The 22,975-nt window shown below is 39.5% G+C and overlaps 1 protein-coding gene across 1 annotated transcript in view; it reads right to left on the bottom strand.

The window, feature by feature from the left end:
- Positions 1 to 321: 321 nt before the first annotated feature.
- Positions 322 to 22,975, bottom strand: part of LOC109928667 (signal peptide, CUB and EGF-like domain-containing protein 2) — a 157,906-nt gene continuing 135,252 nt past the window's right edge. The window contains exons 19-24 of the mRNA XM_048607317.1: positions 18,649 to 18,816; positions 11,251 to 11,412; positions 10,440 to 10,637; positions 9,231 to 9,383; positions 7,085 to 7,164; positions 322 to 474 (exon numbers count right to left, since the gene is read on the bottom strand). Coding sequence (XP_048463274.1) covers positions 322 to 474; positions 7,085 to 7,164; positions 9,231 to 9,383; positions 10,440 to 10,637; positions 11,251 to 11,412; positions 18,649 to 18,816 — 914 coding nt within the window. The remainder of the gene's footprint in view (positions 475 to 7,084; positions 7,165 to 9,230; positions 9,384 to 10,439; positions 10,638 to 11,250; positions 11,413 to 18,648; positions 18,817 to 22,975) is intronic.

Below are 22,975 nucleotides of genomic sequence, written 5' to 3'. Positions count from 1 at the left end.
TTAGCCCTGCAACGGTATCACATTTTTCAAAAAATGACAAAGGCAAATGTGCAGATAGGACAATTCTGTTGCTTAATATATTAAGACAAATTGAATATTGTCTGCATTTCCCAACTGAGCGCATTGTAAATCATTCATGGTGGAATAGAAACAATGTTCAATGTTTTGGGTATGTAACAGCATTCGATGATGTAAAACATCCAAGCTTTATGTTCCTATGTAAAAAAGTTCATACAAAGTGTTGGTGAACAGATTAAGTGAAACATTATAAGGTTTTATAGTGAAATTGCAAAATGTTCAAAGGGTATCACAAATTTTCAACTATTTGTATGGCCGTAGAAATCTGGAAACTTTTGAACGTAATAGTCGAATGAATGACCTTGGAAACATTTCCCGAGATTCTTGTGCTGTGTATTTAAAATAATTTTGTGGATGTGCCAACACATCAAACAGAGCATTGATGAGCTTCTTGTCCTGAAAAAAGAAAGGTACTAGTATCAAAAGCCATGTTTTGCAATCATTAATAGTTAAAACAAAAATGGCCAATATGGCATCTAATATGCAATTCTGATTTAACAAAATTTGGGATTACAAGCCAACTATGTAATATTTGTACTAAATTTATCAAAGATATATATTTCTTAGAATTCCTGAGCTATGAATGGGAAAAGGTAATCATAATCCCCAATATTGATCGTTAAGAAAGTGCAGATCCATGGATAATGAATGGAGATCATGTGAGTTACTACTATCAATGGAAATTTCTCCAGTCTAAATGTTTGCTTGCAGAAAAGGCATGAAAAAAGAAATTTGAGAGAATGGGAACACAGTATCCTAATGAACTGATATTTTTGTATAATCAAAAATATCAATATTGGCCAAATCTTCACAGAAACACAGAATTGCCATGATGTAGGAGGTCATTCAGCCCATCACATATTTTTCCAACTTTTCCTACCTGTTCCCGATAACCTTGCAGGCTACTTCTATTCAAATGATCATTAAATGCTTTCTTGAATGCCTCAATTGAACCTGCCCCAGCATACTTCCAGGCAGTGTTACAAAACACACCACTATTAATATACAAGTCAACCAATGATTTCTGCATGATAAAGAAATACATCACAAGCTGCGAATCTTCTAAACACTGTCATTTTATGCTGTTTTGCCATTCTATGCAGCTGCCTACAATCCTGATAACTTTGTAAACCTCAATTAAATCTTCCTCTTCTGTTGCAAAGAAATCAGTCCCAGCCTATTCATTCTTTCCTCATAGCTAAAACTCTCTATTCGGGGCAACATTCCTGGAAATCTCCTGTGTACACTGTCTAATATAATCACAAGCTTTCTTTATGCTCTCTAGTGCATATACATCCTTTCTGTAATTGGTGATTAGAAATGTACACTGCATGCCCAATTGGATGAAATGATGTAATTGCCAGTTGGATTAAGATTACACACTGAAAATCTGTTGATAATTAACCTATTAAATTGTATTGGCAATTACTAACAAAGCACCTTGGGATACTTTACTATCTACAATATCTGTTCTTGCTGTTATGAAATTAAACACAATACTGATTTAAGCAGAGTAAATTAGGCATGCACCACAAATTAAAACATCAAAATATTTTACCAGGATCCAAACAAAAGCAGAGTAAAGATTCCATACTGTTCCTATGCTCACATTATCACATTATAGGTTTCTAGGAACTCAGCTCCAAATTCTTGAGGTTCTATTTTATGTACTGTTATTCACCATAGCAACATGACTCATTGTAGCATACAGTACACTCTGTCCCAAGTAGCAAGCCTTCAGATACTTGTGAAGGTTTAATATTAAAGGAAACATTTTAAAAATTAATAGAAAAATCACATTATTACATATAAATCATAGAGTTGTACAGCACGTAAACAGACGCTTCGGTCCAACTTGTCCATACCAACCAGATATCCTAAACTGAACTAGTCCCATTTGCCAGCATTTGGCCCATACCTCTCTAAACCCTTCCTATTCATATACTCATGTGTCTGCCTTTTAAATGCTGTAATTGTACCCTCCACCACTTCCTCTGAAAGCTCATTCCATTTATGCACCATCCTCTGTGTGAAAAAATTGCCCCTTAGGTCCCTTTTAAATCTTTCTCCTCTCACCTTAAACCTATGCCCTCTAATTTTGGACTCCCATACCCTGGGGAAAAGACCTTGGCTATTCACTATATAGATATCTCAAAATGGTTTATCATCAATTAAGTACTTTTGATCTTTGGTCACTGTTATAAAATAGGAAACTCTGTTGCTAATTTCCACAAATTGGATACACCCACAAATAACAATGTGACCAGAGAATATGTTTATGATGGTGATTAAAGGATAAATACTGGTGCAAAAAAGCTGCAAAAATAAGTTATGAATAGGTGCTGACAGAAATATAAAAGCAAATCCAAAAGACCATCAAAGGATATAAATAGTAAAAATGGTAAAAAAAACAAAAGGACAGGTGAGGCCAACTAAGGGCCAGTTAGGGGATTCAAGTATACGAGGTGCTAAATGATGAGTTTGCAACTGTCTTTATCCAGAAGGAAAAGTTATAGTTTAAAAGAAAATAACAAAAACAGGTTGGGCAAGAAATCAATAAAGTGGAGGCATTAGAAAAGTTGGCTGTATTTGAAGTTGATAAATTGCTGGGTCCATAGCTGAGAAACTTGAGGATTCTCAGGAAGTAAGGATGGACATTTTGGAGGCAGTGGACATAATCTTCCAAACGTCCTTACAAAACGGGGTAATACCAGAAGACTGGAGAAATCAAGTGTTGCTCCCTTGCTCAAAAAGAATATAACGGTAAATCCAGCAACTGCAAGCAAATCACCTTTATCTTGTTCTGAAGAAAAGTCACTGGACCCAAAATGTTAACTGATTTCTCCCCACAAATGCCGTCAGACCTGTTGAGCTGTTCCAGTGATTTATGTTTTTGTCATTTTTATCTTTTTAAGGAGGACACCTTAGAATGATAATCCAAGGCAAAATTAACATTTACTTGGATAAAGATATATTAATTAAGGAAAGTGAGTGCAGATTGTTAAGGGCAAACAGTATTTTACCATTTTGATTGAGTTTTTAAATGAGGTAACAGAGAGGGTTAATGAGGGTTAGTGAGGGATGAAGAGTGTGTATGGATTTCCAAATAGTATCATAAAATCCCTACAGTGTGGAAACAGGCCCTTCAGCCCAACAAGTCCACACCAAACCTCAGAGCATCCCACCCAGACCCATCCCCCTAATCTACACATCCCTGAACACTACAGGCAATTTAGCATGGCCAATCCACCTAACCTACACATCTTTGTGACTGTGGGAGGAGACATGGGGAGAATGTACAAACTCCACACAGACAACAAGGTGCAGGGCTGGATGAACACAGCAGGCCAAGCAGCATCAGAGGAGCAGGAAGGCTGACGTTTCGGGCCTAGACCCTTCATCAGAAAAGGGGGAGGGGAAGGGGGTTTTGAAATAAATAGGGAGAGAGTGGGAGGCGGATAGAAGAGGGATAGAGGAGAGGATAGGTGGAGAGGAAACAAACAGGTCGAAGAGGCGGGGATGGAGCCAGTAAAGGTGAGTGTAGGTAGGGAGTTAGGAAGGGGATAGGTCAGTCCAGGGAGGACGGACAGGTCAAGGGGGCGGGATGAGGTTGGTCGGTAGGAGATGGAGGTGCGGCTTGAGGTGGGAGGAGGGGATAGGTGGGAGGAAGAACAGGTTAGGGAGGCAGGGACGAGCTGGACTGGTTTTGGGATGCGGTAGGGGGAGGGGAGATTTTGAAACTTGTGAAATCCACATTGATACCATTGGGCTGCAGGGTTCCCAAGCGGAATATGAGTTGCTGTTCCTGCAACCTTCGGGTGGCATCGTTGTGGCACTGCAGGAGGCCCAGGATGGACATGTCGTCTGAGGAATGGGAGGGGGAGTTGAAATGGTTCGTGACTGGGAGGTGCAGTTGTTTATTGCGAACCGAGCATAGGTGTTCTGCAAAGCGGTCCCCGAGTCTCCGCTTGGTTTCCCCGATGTAGAGGAAGCCACACCGGGTACAGCGGATGCAGTATACCACATTGGCAGATGTGCAGGTGAACATCTGCTTGATGTGGAAAGTCTTCTTGGGGCCTGGGATGGGGGTGAGGGAGGAGGTATGGGGGCAGGTGTAGCACTTCCTGCGGTTGCAGGGAAAAGTGCCGGGTGTGGTGGAGCTGGAGGGGAGTGTGGAGTGGACAAGGGAGTCACGGAGAGAGTTGTCCCTCCGGAAAGCAGATAAGGGTGGGGAGGGAAAGATGTCTTTGGTGGTGGGGTCGGATTGCAGATGGCGGAAGTGTCGGAGGATGATGCGTTGGATCCGGAGGTTGGTGGGGTGGTACGTGAGGACGAGGGGGATTCTTTTTTGGTTCTTATTGCGTGGACGGGGTGTGAGGGATGAGGTGCGGGAGATGTGGGAGACACGGTTGAGGGCGTTCTCGACCACCGAGGAGGGGAAGTTACGGTCCTTGAAAAACGAGGACAACTGAGATGTACGGGAGTGGAATGCCTCATCCTGGGAGCAGATGCGGCGGAGGCAAAGGAATTGGGAATAGGGGATAGCATTTTTGCAGGAAGGTGGGTGGGAGTCGGTGGGCTTGAAATGAATATCGGTTTCTAGGTGGCTGCCCGATATGGAGACAGAGAGGTCCAGGAAGGGGAGAGAGGTGTTAGAGATGGTCCAGGTAAACTTAAGGTTGGGGTGGAAGGTGTTAGTGAAGTGTATGAACTGTTCGAGCTCCTCGTGGGAGCACGAGGCGGCGCCGATACAGTCATCAATGTAACGGAGGAATAGGTGGGGTTTAGGGCCGGTGTAGGTACGGAAGAGGGATTGTTCCACGTAACCTACAAAGAGGCAGGCGTAGCTTGGGCCCATGCGGGTACCCATGGCTACCCCCTTTGTCTGTAGGAAGTGCAAGGAATTGAAAGAGAAGTTGTTGAGTGTGAGGACGAGTTCGGCTAAGCATCTCTCCCTATTTATTTCAAAACCCCCTTCCCCTCCCCCTTTTCTGATGAAGGGTCTAGGCCCGAAACGTCAGCCTCTCTGCTCCTATGATGCTGCTTGGCCTGCTGTGTTCATCCAGCCCTGCACCTTGTTGTCTCGGATTCTCCAGCATCTGCAGTTCCTACTATCTCTGATTCAATTATCCACACAGACAGTTGCCTGAGGCTAGAATCAAACTTGAGTCCCTGGCGCTGTGAGGCAGCAGTGCTAACCACTGTGCCACCGTGCCACCCCAAAGGGTAGGCTTGTCAGTAAAGTATAAGTCATGGAGTTAAAGCAACTATAGTATCATGAATTTGAAGTTGGCTGAATGGCAGGGAACAGAGAGTATTTTTTTCAAGTTGAAGAAACGATGTATTGAGGTTCTCCCAAGGTCAGTATTAGGACCACTGCTTTTTTTAACCTATATTAATAATGACCTAGATTTGAGTGTGCAGGCAAAATTTTTTTAAAAATTTAGAAGTAATGGGAGTGGATTCACAGTCTTAAGGTTATGAACTCAATATTGAGCCCAGAAGGTTATAAAGTGCCTAGTCTGAAGATGAGATGTTGCTCCTTCAGTTTTCACTGTGATTCACTGGAGCATTGCAGCAAGCTGAGGACAGACAATCCGTTCCCGTTCCTTCCCTTTCTTTTAGCTCCACTTGCTACATTCCCTGCCGCCATGTCCTCTCTCCCCTCCCCCCACACCAGTGGGACTGTCCATTCTTTCCAGTCTGGCAGTTAGACAGACCATTGTTCTGCCATTCCCACATTCTGATTACTTAATCTGAACTATCAACATCTTTTCCACCCCAGCACTCTACCCCCACTCCGACTATTATGTAAATGCTGCCCCCTCCCCACTTCATGTTAGCTCTAATGAACAGTTATCTCGAGTCAAAACATTAGCTTGCTTTCTCCCCACGGATGCTGCCTGACCATTGTCATCGCCAACATTTTTTGTTTTCAGTCTATGTTAGGAAGCCTGAGGAAGGGTCACTCAACCTGAAACGTTTCTCTCCACAAATGCTGCCAGACCTACTGAGCTTTTCCAGCAATTTCCATTTTTGTGTCTATGTTAGGAGTGCTGATGTTAGCTGAAGTGCTGGAATTCTCTGCGGATTCTATGTAGTGGTCTCAGTGAGGAGTCAAGGGCAGCTGGATAGTCTGTGCTGTTAGAACTCAGAAGTAGTTCGAGGAATTCTTGTTCTAAGAACATTATTGTTGGAATCAGAGCTCAGAAGTAGTCCTGGGGAGCTGAGAAAACAGGAAGGTCCCTGGCTCTGTGTCAGGGGAAACCTGAGAGGTCAGAAGAAACCGGTGAGCAATAATTATTCACTGAAACTGAGAGAGAGGGTTGAAAAGCTCATAAGCAGCATTTGCTTTATGTAACTGAGCATGACTGGAGTTTGAGATAAAAATCCAGGTGCAGGACTGGCTCAGTAAGCTAACTGTCGGTGAAGGGCTAGACTTATACTTGTGAATGAGTTCTGGGGTGCATTTTCGAAGTCCAGAGGAGCATAGCCCCAGAAAAGAAGAGTGATCAACTGGAACATGAGCAGTTGTTGAACCAGTCCTCGGCAGAGTGGTTCTTGAGAGGGAGTTTCCTAGGCCATGTCAACAAAACTGGCAATTATGATCCTTTGTGAAGTTTAATGAGATTTGATGCCCACTATGTCATTGATGTCTGGCGGGACTTTGAGAAATCTATGGGATCTGTCTTGATTGTATTTGCTACTCACTGTGCTCTGGGATGTATGATCACAAGCCATTACATACATTTACCACTTGTTAGTTTATTGTATGACTATTATAACGCCATCTAATAAAATATATTGTTTGTTCAAAATTGTGGAATCTTGTGGTGTTATTCTCTTAGTAAGGACCCCAAATTTCACCAAATACAAATCAGCATTTACCATATTCTATTTAAAGCATGCTGTTAGATGTGAATTCTTTGTGTATCAATGTTGAAAAATGAAAATTGAGAAAATGCTAATTTCAAATACACCTTCTAATATTTACTCATAGTAATACCTTCAATATTTCTTGATGGTTTTCAGATGCGTACAATCTACCATCTCGAACTATATCCTCAATCAACTCTTGGTAATCCTCTGTCATGGAAGGAGAAAAGGATTATTTTGATGGCTTTTGTAAGTACAATTACAAAAAAATCTTCGAAATGGAGGTTAAACATCTGGGCTGCAGGGCTTTTTTTCCCCCCTCCGCTTACATTTGTTGGAAGTTTTCTTGCATTGGGAAAGAATTTAACTTTTCCCCTAAACCAACTCACTTATTTTCTATTAATACCTTGAATAAATTCTATTGCTCTCTGTTATATTAATATCCCCCAACATCACAGCAGTGACTTCAGCAATCATAAGCTAGAGGGGGAAGAAGGGGAAAAATTCAGTTGTAACCCCCAGCATTAATAGCTGTTCATAGAAGGGAGAAAATAATAAGAGGTCAAAGTAAAAACAAAACAGAGGATGTATTCAGCAGCTCCTAGAGCATCTATGGAGAGAGAAACAGGGCTAATGTTTTAGGTTGATGACCTTTAATCAGAAATAGGAAAATTTAGAAATATGATAGAATAAAAGAGTGAGGGAGGGGAGAAGAATAAGCTCTATATTTTGTTTAAAGTGCAGAAAGCAGGAGCGATTAAATGAGAAAAGAATTCATGATACAAGAGCAAAGGAAGTGGTAATGGAACAAAAACAAAAACTAAGGTCTGAATGGAATAATCATGAACAGCTGCTGTCTGAAAGAAAAAGGGAAAGAGAGAGAAAGGATCGGAGAACTGAACTCAGCAAAAGGAAAGGAAACAAAATCAGAAAAGAGACCACAATCCAAACTGACAGAACTCAATCTTGAGTCCATAAAACTGTGAAATGCCCAGTCAAAAGGTGGTACTTTTCCTATTTCTTTCATTGAGCTTGTGGACTGAAAGGTGTTGTTTTGCTAAGTGGTGACTCAATCTATATTTGCTTTTCCCAATGCGGAGGAGACCACATTATGAGCAGCAAATTCAAAATTGAAAGCACGCCAATAAAAATGTTACTTTACCTGGAAGAAGTGTTTGGGGTCTTGAATTGTGGGAAGAGATGACATTAAAAAAGGGATGTTTTTGCATCCCTGAATTTTCAAGATTAAGGGCTGTAGGTAGAGAATGGAATAACTAAGAAATGGATGAGAGTATCATCAGAGATTACTTGGAATGCTTAAAGGTAGGATTGCGCGATGTGTTTGGTGGTGGTATCATGCCAGAGTGGCAATAATGATTAAGGATGATGAATTTAATATGGAGGCTGCTAGAGTGGGAAGTTATGACAAGTAGAGCACTGCCATAGTTTTGAAAGGTAGGGGAAGGATGTGAGAGCAGAAGTACATGAAATAAAATGGTCAAGGGTCCCATTAGGCATGGTGGCGAGAAAACCTCTGTTGAGGAAAAAGATATACCAAAAGTGGTAATATGAGGAGGAGACAGCCTTCTGGTATTATTGCTGGGCTGTTAATCCAGACACTCAGGTAATTTCTGGGGACCCAGGGTTTTATCTTGCCACAGCAGACAGTGGAATTTCAATTCAATGAAAAGCTGAAATGACGACCATGAGTCTATTGTCAATTGTCAGAAGGATTCATGTAGTTCATAAATATCCTTTAGATAAGGAACTACCATCCTTACCTCGCCTGGCTTACATGTGACTCCAGATCCTCAGCAATCTGGTTGACTCTTAACTGCCCTCTGGGCAATTAGGGATGGGCAATAAATGCTGGCTTTGCTAGCGAAGTCCACATCCCGTGAATGAATTTTAAAAATGTTACATCATCAGAATAGATGCAATAGACACAAAGAAACTAGGAGAACAAAATGAAGTCCTTAGGAAGTGGGCTGAGAGGAAGTGTAGTCAAGACTGCTCTGGAAGTCAGTGAGCATAAAGTGGATTAATAGTGGATTAATAAGTGGATTAAAAATGGCATAATTAATAGCCTTTGCCCAGAAAAGAAGATAGGAAAGTCGAGCAAAAGAAGGGAAGAATTTGAGATGGACCTTGTGACAGTGAAATATATAGATTGGAAGCAAACATTAATGACATTTTCCAGTTCAGGCAACAGAAAGAAATGGTATTGATAAAGTCATCCATTTAAAAAGCATTATAGAGGAGTTATGTATATTTACCATCATACGTAACATATGGAACCTGAAATCCTTTGCCACTATTTCCTTCATTGGACTTGAATTGAATCCATAATTTTCTTGATCTTGAGGTGAATGCTATGGGTCGTTCATAGGTTTGACAGGTTTCATAGGTTGTCACTGAATTAGACAATGCTGGTCAATTACACAACAAAAACAAACTTAGCCATTAATATTGATAATTATTTAATGTAAATCAATTCATCCAAAGCTCAAATCAAATTCTATTACAAAGCTGTTTTGTACTGTTGAGTAATTATGTATCCAGTATTGTTGTTCGGTTAATTCAAAGTTCACAATTAACTGTAGGTTACACAAACTAACATTTGTACTTCTGGAAATCCAATGAAATTGAAATTTCATTGTGCTAAATTTATAACACATTGGTTAATGCATTCATGTGAAATTCTCATTTATTTTAACAATTATGTCGAAGTATTATACATTTCACACAAAATAAACTCATTTATGAAATTATGTCGAGTAAATTATTCTTGATCAGGTACCTAGGGACAAAGTATGCAATTACTCAGTAACCAGATGTATATTACCATTCAATAACGAGATAATGATCAATAATGCATTTGTGTGGACATCATAATATTTTAAGGAGATGGAGTATACCGATTGCTAACACGCATATGGACTGCATAGGGAGAATATCTGGCATTGATTTTCAACTTGAAATCAATCACTGAAATGAGTAGGACCATTTGCACTTGCTCATCTGCACTATACTCTGTCAGCCAGCATTTTTCAGAGACCTCACTGCTGAAATAAATGCACTGAATTGCATAGTACTGAGCTGTATGAAGCAGAACATTTGATCCCTGTTCTTTGCTGAGTTATCTGAACTCTTATGGTAGCAACTGGGAAAAGAAAGAATTGGTCAGAATTTTTCTCCTCTGATTAGTCAGTAATCTTTATTATGTATCTTTCCATGTGTATATACTACACATTGAGTCTGAATGTAATGTTTACTTAAAGATGGTCATGTATTATTGAATATGATTGCCTGTAGAACTACTTTCCCATCATGAATTTATCATAATCTTGAACTAAGAAGGCTAATAAGACGTGAGTTGAGATTAAGTATTGACTTTTTAAAAAAAAATATTTTCCGCTTACCTATTTAAAACTCTAATTGAGAAACATGATAAATGAATTAAAGATATCGCAGTTCTGACTTACAGCTTTTTCTCATGACTAAGTAGTCACCACACTCATCATCAATTGGTAGAAATATTTCTGGGACAACAATAAGAATGCGTCGTTTTGGAGGTGGACTTAAATTCCAGGTGCATTCAACATTTGCAGGATAATCCCCAGGGTAATTTGGAGACTCGATATATCCAGTATAGTCTCCAAGTTCTCCTCCACATTGTCTGTCTGATACACAATAAACACAAAATTTAAATAAGAACTGCTAAGTACTTTACCAATAAGTCATCTGAAGCTCAAATTCTAAAACACACATATTCAAACACATGAAGGTTGATGATAAAACATCAACCTGATACACAAACTAGGAATACTATCCATGTTTCCCTTTTGTCTTATGCAAAATGTTAGAAAGCAATTGTATATCATTCTAAGACAGCTAATTATTCAAATATTTTCAAGTGCTTGTTTATCTTCAATTATTTCATCATACATTTCTCTTGTGCAATGCCAAATGCTCAACCTGGCTAAATAATGAATAGAATGACCACTATTGTGATGCAGTGGTAAATAATAAACACAGATTTTTGGTAGATGCTTAAATATTTACAACAACTCACCTCTACTGTGGTAAAACATCATATTGATATTTAACATCTGTACACTTCAACTCCCAATCTGAACCTCTACTATTTCCAACTTTTCACCATTTTGTAGGTACCTTATTCTATTCTTTCTTAGATTCAATGTAACTAGGTCAATAAATATTCATCCATAAGTTAAATCAAAACGGATTACTATGAACGATAGGTGTGTATTCCATACAGATGTTAATACCTACTTTTACATTGAGTAATATTAGTTGATCCATCAAAATCTGTTGTAGTATTTCCTGGACAAGCAATGCAGTGGTTCTGCCCAAACGCTGGCTGATACAGCCCCACTGGACATCGTATGCACTTGTGTGTGTTTGTATCATAAAAATGACCAGGTGAACACTGAACTGTAGAAATAGAATGGAAGATCAAAACTAAATCTTAAACAATTATCAAATGTAAAACTTACACTCTAGGTTTAACTGAGAATTCCATCAAATTCATGTCATTACTCTGGCAGGAATCTGACAGAACTCACTAGAAAATCCAACCAAATAATTCCCTACTACCCTTCTCCCCACGCTTAAAAAGCCAATGACACTAAGGAGATGGAATCTGGATTTTCTGCTTCCTTAGATCAAGAGAGAGGCCAAAACAGAGGTTAGCAACTTCCAAATACATTTCAGCAGGCTCCATCATAGAGGTCCAAGCAAGGTGAATGGCGTGAGCACATCAAAACATTAGATTCCCTTTAAAATTATGTGGTTACCTTTATTCACAGAGCTTCAACAAGGAGCTAAATTGGATCTCAGCAGGGAAAGAGTCTGGGTTGAAGTAGGTCAATAATGGAGGATGGTTAGGGGTGGAGACAGCGGTGAGACAGATTCATGGCTGGTGGAAATTTAAGGCTATTGTGCGTATTCCAGGTTGTCTAACAATAAAAAAAAACTAGCTATCTTTTAAAATGAAAGAAACATTGTCAATATAGCAGAACTGACAGCCTTCATGCTCTAGCTGAAGTACCAATGCTCTAATACGCATGGCAAAGCAAAGCTGTCAGCATGCAGATAGGCTGAGAGAGCAGAGGGAGATGCACCCTGGTTCAATCTATGAAGTGGCTGCCTGTCCCTGCGTGCAGCAGCCTGTCGTTGACAGTGATCGGTGCACCCTGCACTGTAAGTCTGTGCTTCCTAAGCATCCTGTGATTGGATCAGAGAGGTGCCGTGAGGATCTGAGGATGGACAATTATTGGATGCCAATGTTCGAGGGCGAAGAGCGCTTGCTGCTGGTGTCAATGGACCTTGCGTGACATGTTGGTGAGTCAAATTGAACTGTAGGACTTGGCCTGGCACTTAGTTTTGCCTAGGTGCCTCTGGTGTAACTGCTGTAAAGTATCTAACCTGAAAGCTCGAAAATGACAATTTTCAGTGTTCACTAACACATCATCCAGGAGCGAGTGCCAACATGGTTTAAAATTCTATCTTAGAATACAATTACGAGGAATGTACTTTGGCTATCCTGTGACAAAGAATTCTAGTATTTGTGCATACTTGGTTTTATTGTGCTGCTTGAATCTTTGTCTAGTTTTCAGGTGGTTGTCAACAAAAACTTGGTAGTTAAAGAAGTGTAGAAGTTCATGTACTCACTAAAATGTTTCTCGTTTTGTATTGTTAATCCCATCAGAACATGGGACAGGGCATCTGCAGTGGTTTGCTGTTTACTCTGTATAAGTTTTGATGCCACTACAAACATATAAATTAAAAGCAGCATTAGGCCACTCAGTTCCTTGAGTCTACTCTGTCATTCAATAACATCATGGCTGAACTAATTATCCACAATTCCAGGTACCTCCAATAATCTTTCAATCCCTTGCTTAAAATATTCATGGTCTCTGCTTCCACTGCCTTTTGAGGAAGAGAGAGTTCCAAAGCCTCATGACTCTCTGTGGGAAAAAGTTTCTCCTCATCTCTGGCTTAAATGGATGACCTCTTATTATTAAATGGTGATTCCGAGTTCTAGATTCTCCATTAACTTCTTTCCACAAGAACCCTGAGGCCTATATATGTTTAAATAATTACCTCCTACACTTCTAAACTCCAGTGAATTCAAGCTTTGCCTGTCCAACATCTCCTCATAAGAAAATCCATTAACTGCAGGTATTAATCAGCAAATTTTCTCTGAATTGCTTCCAGTGCATTTATACCCTTCTTTAAATGAAGACACCAATACTGTACACATTATTGGAGATACAATCTCAACAATGTCCTGAACAACTGAAGTATAACCTGCCTACTTTGATATTCAATTCCCCTATCAGTAACAGTCTATTAGCTTTCTTAATTATCTGCTGTATATGCATGCTCATATGTTTTGTGATTCATACACAGAAATCCCTCTGATCTCAGAACTCTGAAGTCGCTCATCATTTCAACTTCATGCTTATCTTTTATTCTTCCTACCAAAATGGATAATTTCACATTTTCCCACATTTTACTCCATTTGCCAGATCTTTGCCCACTCATTTAACTGACCTATATCCCTTGGAAGCCTCCTTATTTCCCCTTAACAACTTACTTACGTTCTTATCTTTGTGTCATTGGCAAATCCCCTGTGATTATCACAATACCTTTCTGACAAGCTTCTGTGATTCCTTCCTTACTCCATTTAACCATGTGATTACTGTTATGAAGCCTGTACACCACTCCCACAAGTGACTCCTTGTCTTTATTGTTTCTCATCTCTCTGAAAATCATTTTCAAATCCTGATTTCCTGAACTTCAGTGATCTGTCTGTACTTTGCAGATACCATCATTAATAAAAAGAGCCACCCTCCACCTTTTCCTTAGACCCTGTGCTTTCTAAATGTCATGTATCCTTCAAAATTCAGGTTTCATTCTATGTTATCCTGCAGTCATCTCTCTACAATGGCTTTCAGCTCGTACTTATTTACATCTATTTGCCTCACCAATTTTTATGTTTTGTTTTGAATGCTACATGCATTCACGTAAAGCACATTTAATGTTTCCTTTAGTCATTTTTGTAATTTCTAGCTTTATCTGTTGATATATTCTTGAATGTGTATGCTATCACTTTCTGTCACAGTCTGTTAATCATTTCCCATATTAATACTGTTCTTTCTTGAAATGCCTCTTTAGAACGAGAGGACATAGTTTTAGGATAAGGAGTAGCAGATTTAAAACAGAAATGAGGAACAATCATTTCCCTCAAAGGGTGCATGAATCTGTAGAATTCACTACCCCAGAATCTGGTGGATGCCAGGATATTGAGTAAATTTAAGACAGATTTTTAATTAGTAATGAGTTGAAAGGTTATAGAGAGTGGTAGAAAAGTGGAGTTGAGGCAGAAATGAAATCAGCCATGATTGTATCAAATAGCGGAGCAGGCTTTAGGGGTTGAATTGCATTCTCCAGATCTTGGTTCTTATGTTCTTTTGTACTCTTATATTTAGCAGATCTTCCCAAATTTGATCCCTTGCCCACATTATTTTACTTTAAATCCTCTCTATTTACACGGCATGCTAGAACAGTATTCCCAGCACAGTTCAAGTGTAGAACATCCCAAAAGTGTAGACTTCACTTATCCCAGATTAAGTAAATTGGTGCCAGCACCTCATAAACCAGAACCCACTTCTCCCATATCAGTCTTTGAGGCATACTTTCATTTGTCTAATCTGATATGCCCTATGATAATTTGCACTTGGTTCAGATAGTAATTCAAAGATTGCTACCTTTGCGGTTCTGCTTCTTATTTTGGTGCCTAGGTTCTTTCATTATCTAAGAAAAAATTTTTCATTTGTCCTCCCTATATCATTTTTACCTACATCAACCAAAGCAATTAAATCCTTCCCCTCCCACTGCAAATTCCTCTCCAGTCCTGAGAAATGTCCCAAACCCTGGCAGGCTACACAGGTTTTTTGACTCTCCCCCTTTACTGTAGTGTCACGCCCCCTGGCAGTACTGTCCCTACTACCAGCACATTCTTTTTTGCTCTGAGTCAAACTTCTTCCTATTCCACAGTACCTGGATCAATCAGTTCATTGGCCCTACAGTGCTTATTCTCACCCAAATCATCGAAAAGAATCTCAAACCTGCTGAACAATTGCAAAAGCTGAGGCTCCTGCACACCTGACGTTTTGGTCCATTTTTATGCCTCACTTGCAATCACACCCTCCTTTCTTATTTCCATTTTGGTAGCGTTTCAGTGTCCTCTAAGTGATGCTAACTGCCTAAATGTGGGTCCTCCACTCATCTGCTCATCCAGGTACTGCTGACTGCCTGTTTTGGAATCGTACTTTCACCCAACCCTCTTCCACATCATGAGTTTTAGGAGAACGTTTGTATTCTGGGTGGCTAATTCTTTAGTATTGAGCCGGAAGGCCAACGGGTTATGGTGAGCCTGAATAGTAAATTGAAGTCACAGCCTTGTCATCTGAAAATTTTTCTCAAGCTCAGGTAAAGTTTGCAATATCTGAATCTGTATCTATCTATCAATGCCTGGAGGCACAGTGTATTAGTTTACAAGAACCATCATGCTGAAGTTAGAAAAGGATGGAAGAATACAGACAATGCAGCCCCCTTGAAATGATGCATTCTCGTCAACTGGGCAAGAACTCCCCCAAATGATTGGCCCTGCTCATGAAATGCTGAAGCTCTGTAGATATGATGGGACATCTTGATGGCTTCAGTTTTTCTGAGCATCAGCATCAATGCCTGATGCATTAACAAGATGGTCTAAAAAATACTATACTGGATTTAGAGAATTTGCTTATGTTTAAATGTAAAGGCGGTACCTACAAGCATTGCAGTACTGCTGACACTGGCATTGTGCCCCAAATGAGACTGACATCCAAACGACAGGTGAACCCTCTCTTGGCCTTCCAAATTCAGGTCATGGTACATTGAACAATTCCGAACAAAAACCAACTGATAGAATAATTTCTAAAGACATAATACATGTCATCAGTAATTTTAATTGTTCATCTAGCTGCCAGAAGTTGCTGTTGGTAACCAGCATGAAAACAAACTGTGTTCCTTTGTTAGCTTGTCATCCAGAAATAACAAGGATTGGATTTCCTTTTAATAGGCAATTTAATTGCATGAGTTCCACAAAAATGAGTAGCGAGCCATAGAATTGAGTACAAGAAACATACCTGAGCACCTATGAGTGGGTTTTATTACCAATGTTACCACTCCCTGCTGTAGCATGAATTTAACTTCTTGTCTCATCTTTTTCAAGCAAGGCTGTGAAACCTTTTACTCAAACATAGTGAATTAGAGCGGGCCTTAATGAAGCATAATAAGCCATTTGTAGCTTTCCCAGATTCATGAATAACTTTGAAAATTCTAACTTGAATGTTCTGGTTACTCAGCTCCTACACCTCGTACCTAAGTTGCAAATCAGAGTTAGCTGTCTGACTCAATAGTGAGGACTCCTAATATTGAATAAGGAACTTCTGTAACTTCTCTTCCAAGGGTAGCCATAAATTGTCCAGTCATCTTGAGCTGAATGCCATTGGACAATGAAGTTATATCGCTGATGGCTGGTGAAAATCAGGCTTCAGCACGGCATGTGTCATGAGGAATTGATACTCCTAGTCTGATGTCCAATATGATCATTGCCATTGTTCACCAATGTTGGCACTCAATTTCACAAATTGACCAAAAAGGTCACTTCAAGTTCATCAATATCTCCTACTTTGGCACTCTTTGCTTTAACTGGTTTCCCTTTAAATTTGTGAACTGGAGTTGAAAGTTTTCTGCTGCAGCATCCAGAATGCAGCTGGATTCTGCATTAATCGCAAGCATTATTAACGTCATTGAGGCTCTTTCCCACCACAATAGTGGTGACTGTGTCCTCTGCCTTCCTGCTCTAAATTACTGTAGCTGCTTTGGGACCCTCCCACCTCTAAGGGGGCTGATAGCAATTATTAGCCAAGGAATTAAAATTATTTGCAGAGCCTTTTATGTTGATACCAATTTTTTTCTGGATGACTGTAGGATCGTGTTGTAAATTAAAAATCAAAGCTTTGATATGTTGTCTAATCAGAATGGCATTGGCATCGCTGTGGATTGTATACAACAGTACACCAAAGTGATTCTTATCAGGCTTCTAATTGACACTGGAGAGAATCCATTACCTACAAGTCAATCCAGTGTACAGCTTGCCCAGTGCCCTCCATGTAGTTGAAGGGCTTGGAAAGACATGAGGTTTTCTCCATTGTTATGTATGGTTCCCAGTGGCCTTCAGTAACATGTGAGCTGCGGTGGGTGTTTTTCTTTAAATGTGTGCCAGTGGCCACAGCTTTTCAGATTGTTTTAAAGCAACCTGTTCAGAGATATTATTACACCTCTGAAGCAGGTGGGACTTGAACCCAGGCCTCTCAGTCCAGGGGTAGAGACACTACCATGACACCACAAATGCCTGACTCCAAAGGCTTCTTTTTTGTGCACTTGAACCCAGGCCTCCGAGTCACTGAACCTTAAGAGCCCCATTTCCGTTACTTTTTTTTTAGTCACTGCACCACAAGTGGGCTTCGGTGTTTTATATTGTTCTTTTTCCCTTCAAATGACCAGCGGTTATTACTTTCCGTAACGTATGGTGAGACCAGAAGTTTTTCAAAAGATTTATTTAACCTGTTTTTCTAATCAACCTGTTTAGAGATATTATCACACACTTCTGGAGCAGGTGGAACTTGAACCTAGGCCTCCTGATCCACAGAGACACTTCTGCTGGGCTACAACAGCAACCAAAGTAAGGCGGTCCTTTGTCCCTAAGTGTTCTTGAACCACCAACCTTCTAGTTCACAGCTGAGTGCACCGACCCATTGCACCACAGAGGCATCTACAACCATAGGCTTTTCACCTTCCCATCCTTTATCAGTTTCAGCAGTGATTCCTTGTGAATGACTCAGACTGCACACCACTAATGTCACCATTTATAATTACTACAAGCAAGGCAGTCTGGGAGCCTGAGAGAGATGAGGACTGGACCCTGTCTTATTGCAAGTTGCTCAATGTTTACTAGCTATTTACACTAAATACAGAGGTATGAAAAATTTTGCGAGAATAAGTAAAGAGAAATTGTTTCTACTGGCAGAATTATCAACCAGAGGCCATAGATTTAAGCTAATCAACAAACAAATGAGATGAGGAAAATTTGTATCAAGCAGTAAAGAATTTTGGTTTGAATTGCATTACCTGACAGGATGGTGGAAACAGGTGGAAGAATAATTTTCAAAAAGGAACTGAACAAATACTTCAAGAGAAGAAACCTGCATTGTGACAGGGCAACAGCAGGTTATGGGATTTATTGATAGCTTTTTCAAACAGCTGACATACGCATGATTGGCCAATTGCCTCTTTCTAAACTATATGATTCTATGGGTCCTAAAACATGACTCAGAAATAAAAGTTGCAGCAAACACAGAAGTAATGCATCAGTAATTATGTCATTGTGTTGGAAGGTTCTTGACAATAGCACTTTTAAAAATTACTATCTAAGTGCAGGATAACATTTTTTATACAAGTCTATTCCCCAACATTTAAAAAGAACAGCACATCACATCTCAACCTCCTAATAAGTTTCATCAGGATTAGAAGACACAGTTTCCAAAATGATATTACCTTTAGTTTCACAATCCTGAAATGATGCTGCTCCTTCATGTTTTGTTGTTAACCCTCCACCACAGGAAAAGCATGATGTCCTCCCAAACTCTGGCTGGTATGTTCCAAACGGACATGGTTGGCATGGCCTGAATCCATCAGAAGAAAATTCTCCTTCAAGACACTGCCCTGCACAAAAAAAGTAGCAAACTATTTTACACCAAAATTTGCAAGCATGGAACATCATTTCACTTACCAAATTAAAATACACAATATTGTTACATGTAATGAAATTGTCCCAGAGGTTCAATTTACAGCACACTTTATTCTTTGTGCAAGAATATAGATTGCCTTTATAGCAAATGGACTGTTGGCTGTAATTTCATAGGGAATGGAGTATAAAAAAGGGGTTCTTACTAAAACTACACAAGGCACTAGTCAGACTATATTTGCAACACTGTGAACAGGTTTTGTCCCCTTATCTAAGGAAAGGTAGACTGGCATTGGAGGCAGTCCAGAGAAGGTTCACTAGGTATTTCATTTATGGAGGGATTTTCTTATGAGAGGTCAAGTAGTTTTGGCTTGTACTCATTGCAGTTTAGAAGAACGACAGGAGATTTTATTGAAACATATAAACTTCTTAGGGACCTAACAAAGTAATTACAGAGAAGAGCTTTCTTCTTGAGAGAGCAAAACTAGGTCTAGAGGGCATAATCTCAGAGGGTAGTCAATCAATTATTTACCACAGAGGGCTGTTGAGGTTGGATCATTAAATATATTCAGGCCTGAGAAATATTTAAGTAGTAAGAGAATCAAGAGTTACACGAATAAACAAGAAAGGATTAAAGCAGTTGACAATTATCAGATCTCACTGAATGGCACAGCAGACTCGATTGGCTGAACAGCCTGCTTCTGCTACAACATTCTGTGGTCTTTTGGTCTTCATTTAAAGAAATTAAAAGGCATGGTGGCTCAGTGATTAGCACTGCTGCCTCACACCACCAGGGTCCTGGGTTCAATTCCACCCTCAGGCAACTGTCTGTGTGGAGTTTGAACATTCTCCCTGTGTCTGTGTGGGTTTCCTCCCACAGTCCAAAGATGTACAGGCTAGGTGGATTGGCTGTACTAAATTGCCCATAGTGTTCACAGATAGGTGGGTTATAGGGAGATGGATCTGCATGGGATGCTGTGAGGGTCAGTGTAGACTTGTTGGGCTAAAAGGCCTGTTTCCACACTGTAGGGATTCTATGAGAAGAACTGCCAAGGAAGACAAATGAGACTGTGCATCTCATGAATATTTACTTTGAACAATAATGTCAAGATGAAAATTTCTGCTTTAGGTGAATTTTACAACAGTGGATTTGTTCAGAAAATCAGTCATAAAACTGCAGTGTTTTATGATGACACGTTAACAAGTAATAAAAAGGACACAAATATATTTACTACTTATATGAAGGTGTAAGGAAAATAAAGTGTCTGATAAGTATTATTCATGATGACACACAGAACAGCATTAAATTAAGTCCTGAAGAAAAGTATATTTATGCTCAAATTTCACTAAACAATAGCAAATTCTTGAATAGCATGCAATGAATAAAATGAGTTTACATTTGAGTGAGAAACATCAACAATATATGCTATTTAAAAAATAAACTTTCCAAACTAAGTAGTAATTTTGCTCCTGTGGACTGTAAATGGGGATATTTATTAAGGCCATACTTGTACAACTTATTGAGATAGTGTAATAAGTAATAATTTATCTATGTTTTACGCAAAAAATTCATTACTGCCAAAATAATGATTCTATTTTAAAATTTCAAGTCTTTAGCTACTCTGAAACTAAAGTTAAACTTGGACAGAAAAGATATTAGGGTCAATTTTAACTTGCCGACTTGACCAAATTGGCATTAAAGGAGCGATAATAACAGTGAAATTGTCAATTTACTGCCCTGTGATGGCTAAAGTCTGCACACTGCTATTTCTAAAAGTGCTTACTAATAGCCAACCAAAACACCTGCCAGTTTCAAGCAGCTAGTCCCTATGTACAGAGGTCTAACTGTCAGTTTAGGACAGAATTTTTTGAAATGTATTCTGTATGCTCTTGGATCAATTACATGGATGATACTGCCAAAGAGATCCCAAAAAAGTAGATTTAATTTATTGTTGTAGAATCAGGAGAAACAAGACCCTGATGTCTTTAGTTTAATTCTTGCTCAAATGAGGATTAAAAACTAATCTAATACTGGGCCCATGACATATCACTTAATTACACATTTGGCTAAAACATTTCATAGTGGTAACAATTCATAGCTAGTATAATTTTTTTTTATTAAGTTGCAACGTTTTCAGGTTGAAATTCCTCATGGCAACGTGCCAGTGAGCTTTTGGGGTTCTCATCCAGATTGCTAGGTGGAGTATGTCATCATGCATGCAGCTTGATCTGGAGCCAAGCACTTTCCCAAGAAAACTGACAACACAATCACAGCATTAGAAACAATGGTGAAATCAAAGAGCCCATTTCCAACACTCAAAGCTGAATGGGACGAATGTACAGGAAATCACCAGTGATTTGTTTAGCGTGGTAAATTAGTGCAGAGAAATTAAAAATAAAACACCCTGCATTTAAAATAATTCAAAATAATCTTGTCTATCAGATTTGAGGTAATGCGTAAAGCAAATATAAATTCTTCAGTGTTGTCAAAAACCTTGGTAACCGAAACAAAGACTCCAACACTTGACACATGCTATGAAGCACCAGACCTAACAACTGATGGCACCAGTCTCAAGGTTATGGAAAAATTTTCATATCTTGGTACAGTGCTCTGTACTGAATATGTCAGTACATACAGCTAGAGAGCAAGTTCTGCCTACAGCAAAGGCTACAATCATGTCTGGAAGTAGCATGGCATTAGGCTGAAGACTAAAATCAAACACTACCAGGCCACTGTTATTACTACTCTGATGTATGGCAAAGAATCCTGGATCTGCTTTAGACTCCTCAACAAAACTCTGAAAGACTTCAAAGACATCAGAGATCCAGGCCAAAAGAAACAAGGTCTTTCATCATGGTGGGTTCAATAGCATACAGACCACCCTCCAGAAAATTAAATTTAGGCAGGTCATGTGTCCTGCATGGGTGACTGCAGCATTCCAAGCAGATCTTCTATGCTGAATTGACTCTGGATGGTTGACAGTAGTCAATACAAATAACAGAAGCACAACATAAAAAAAAGTTTATAAATTTATGCATTGCAGACCAGCATTCTTGTGGAAAACTTTGCAGGTGCCCAACCCACACGGAGGGAAGCACTGAAATTTGGTTAGGCATTCTGAGAACCAATTATACCAAACTTGCGACATCCAACATTCTTAGAGGAAGCCAGAGGATGTGCAACTATAACAGAGAGTGAATTGTGAGTTCTATGGATTTCAAGATGATCTGACATCAGACACTTCAGTCAAGACAGACTGACAGAAGACAAACAAGTCAGACACAGCTTGAACATAGACTGGTAACAAAGTAGCTACCACCATGTAATATTAAAATAGACAAGATAAACATCGCCTATGCATTAATTGAAGTTGATTTTTTTAGTTTTTCACAAAGCTATTTACTAACTAATAGCTCAATATCATAATGGGAAACCACAGAGAGAAACTGGCCCATCATCAAACATCTTTGTAAACTGAGCTTACATTCAAAAATGATTTCCTTTGCAACATGCAGATAGTTTTTATTTAATCAGAAAATTAGTGGCAGCTGTAACCTCTGGTCAGTAAGAATCAGTAACATGGTAAAACCATCACCTCTACTCTCTCCTAGGTTACTTGTTTATTTGTCCTGGATATACATTGCCATTTCATCATTGTCATAGGGACAAAATCCTGGAATTTCTAACATAACATCACAAAGACTCCAGCCATTGGAGACCTTCTCACCAGCAAGAAAGGAAAAAGAGTAAATTTAAAGAAATTGTCCCTGGCCAAGTTAACAATAAGCCAAGTGCTCTGGAACAAATACAGAAATTGCTGGAGAAATTCAGCAGATCTACGATCATCTGTGGAGACAAAGAAGAGTTAACATTTCAGGTTCAGTGACCCCTCTTCAGAACTGGATCTTGGCAGGTTTATACAGTGTCTGTAGGGCATATCATTCAATTTAAGTACTATAAAGGATGAACTTACATGTATATAGTACCTTTCAAGACTTCAGGATTCCCCACAGCACTCCACTTAAGGGAAGGCAAGGCCGAGTGGTATTATTGCTGGACTGTTAATCCAGAGACGTTCTGGGGACCTGGGTTCCAATCCTGCCATGGCAGACAGTGGAATTTGAATTCAATGAAAA

Source organism: Rhincodon typus, chromosome 17 (genome assembly GCF_021869965.1).
Source record: "Rhincodon typus isolate 14 chromosome 17, sRhiTyp1.1, whole genome shotgun sequence".
Lineage (NCBI taxonomy): Eukaryota > Metazoa > Chordata > Chondrichthyes > Orectolobiformes > Rhincodontidae > Rhincodon > Rhincodon typus.
This window is presented reverse-complemented; position numbering and strand designations above follow the sequence as displayed.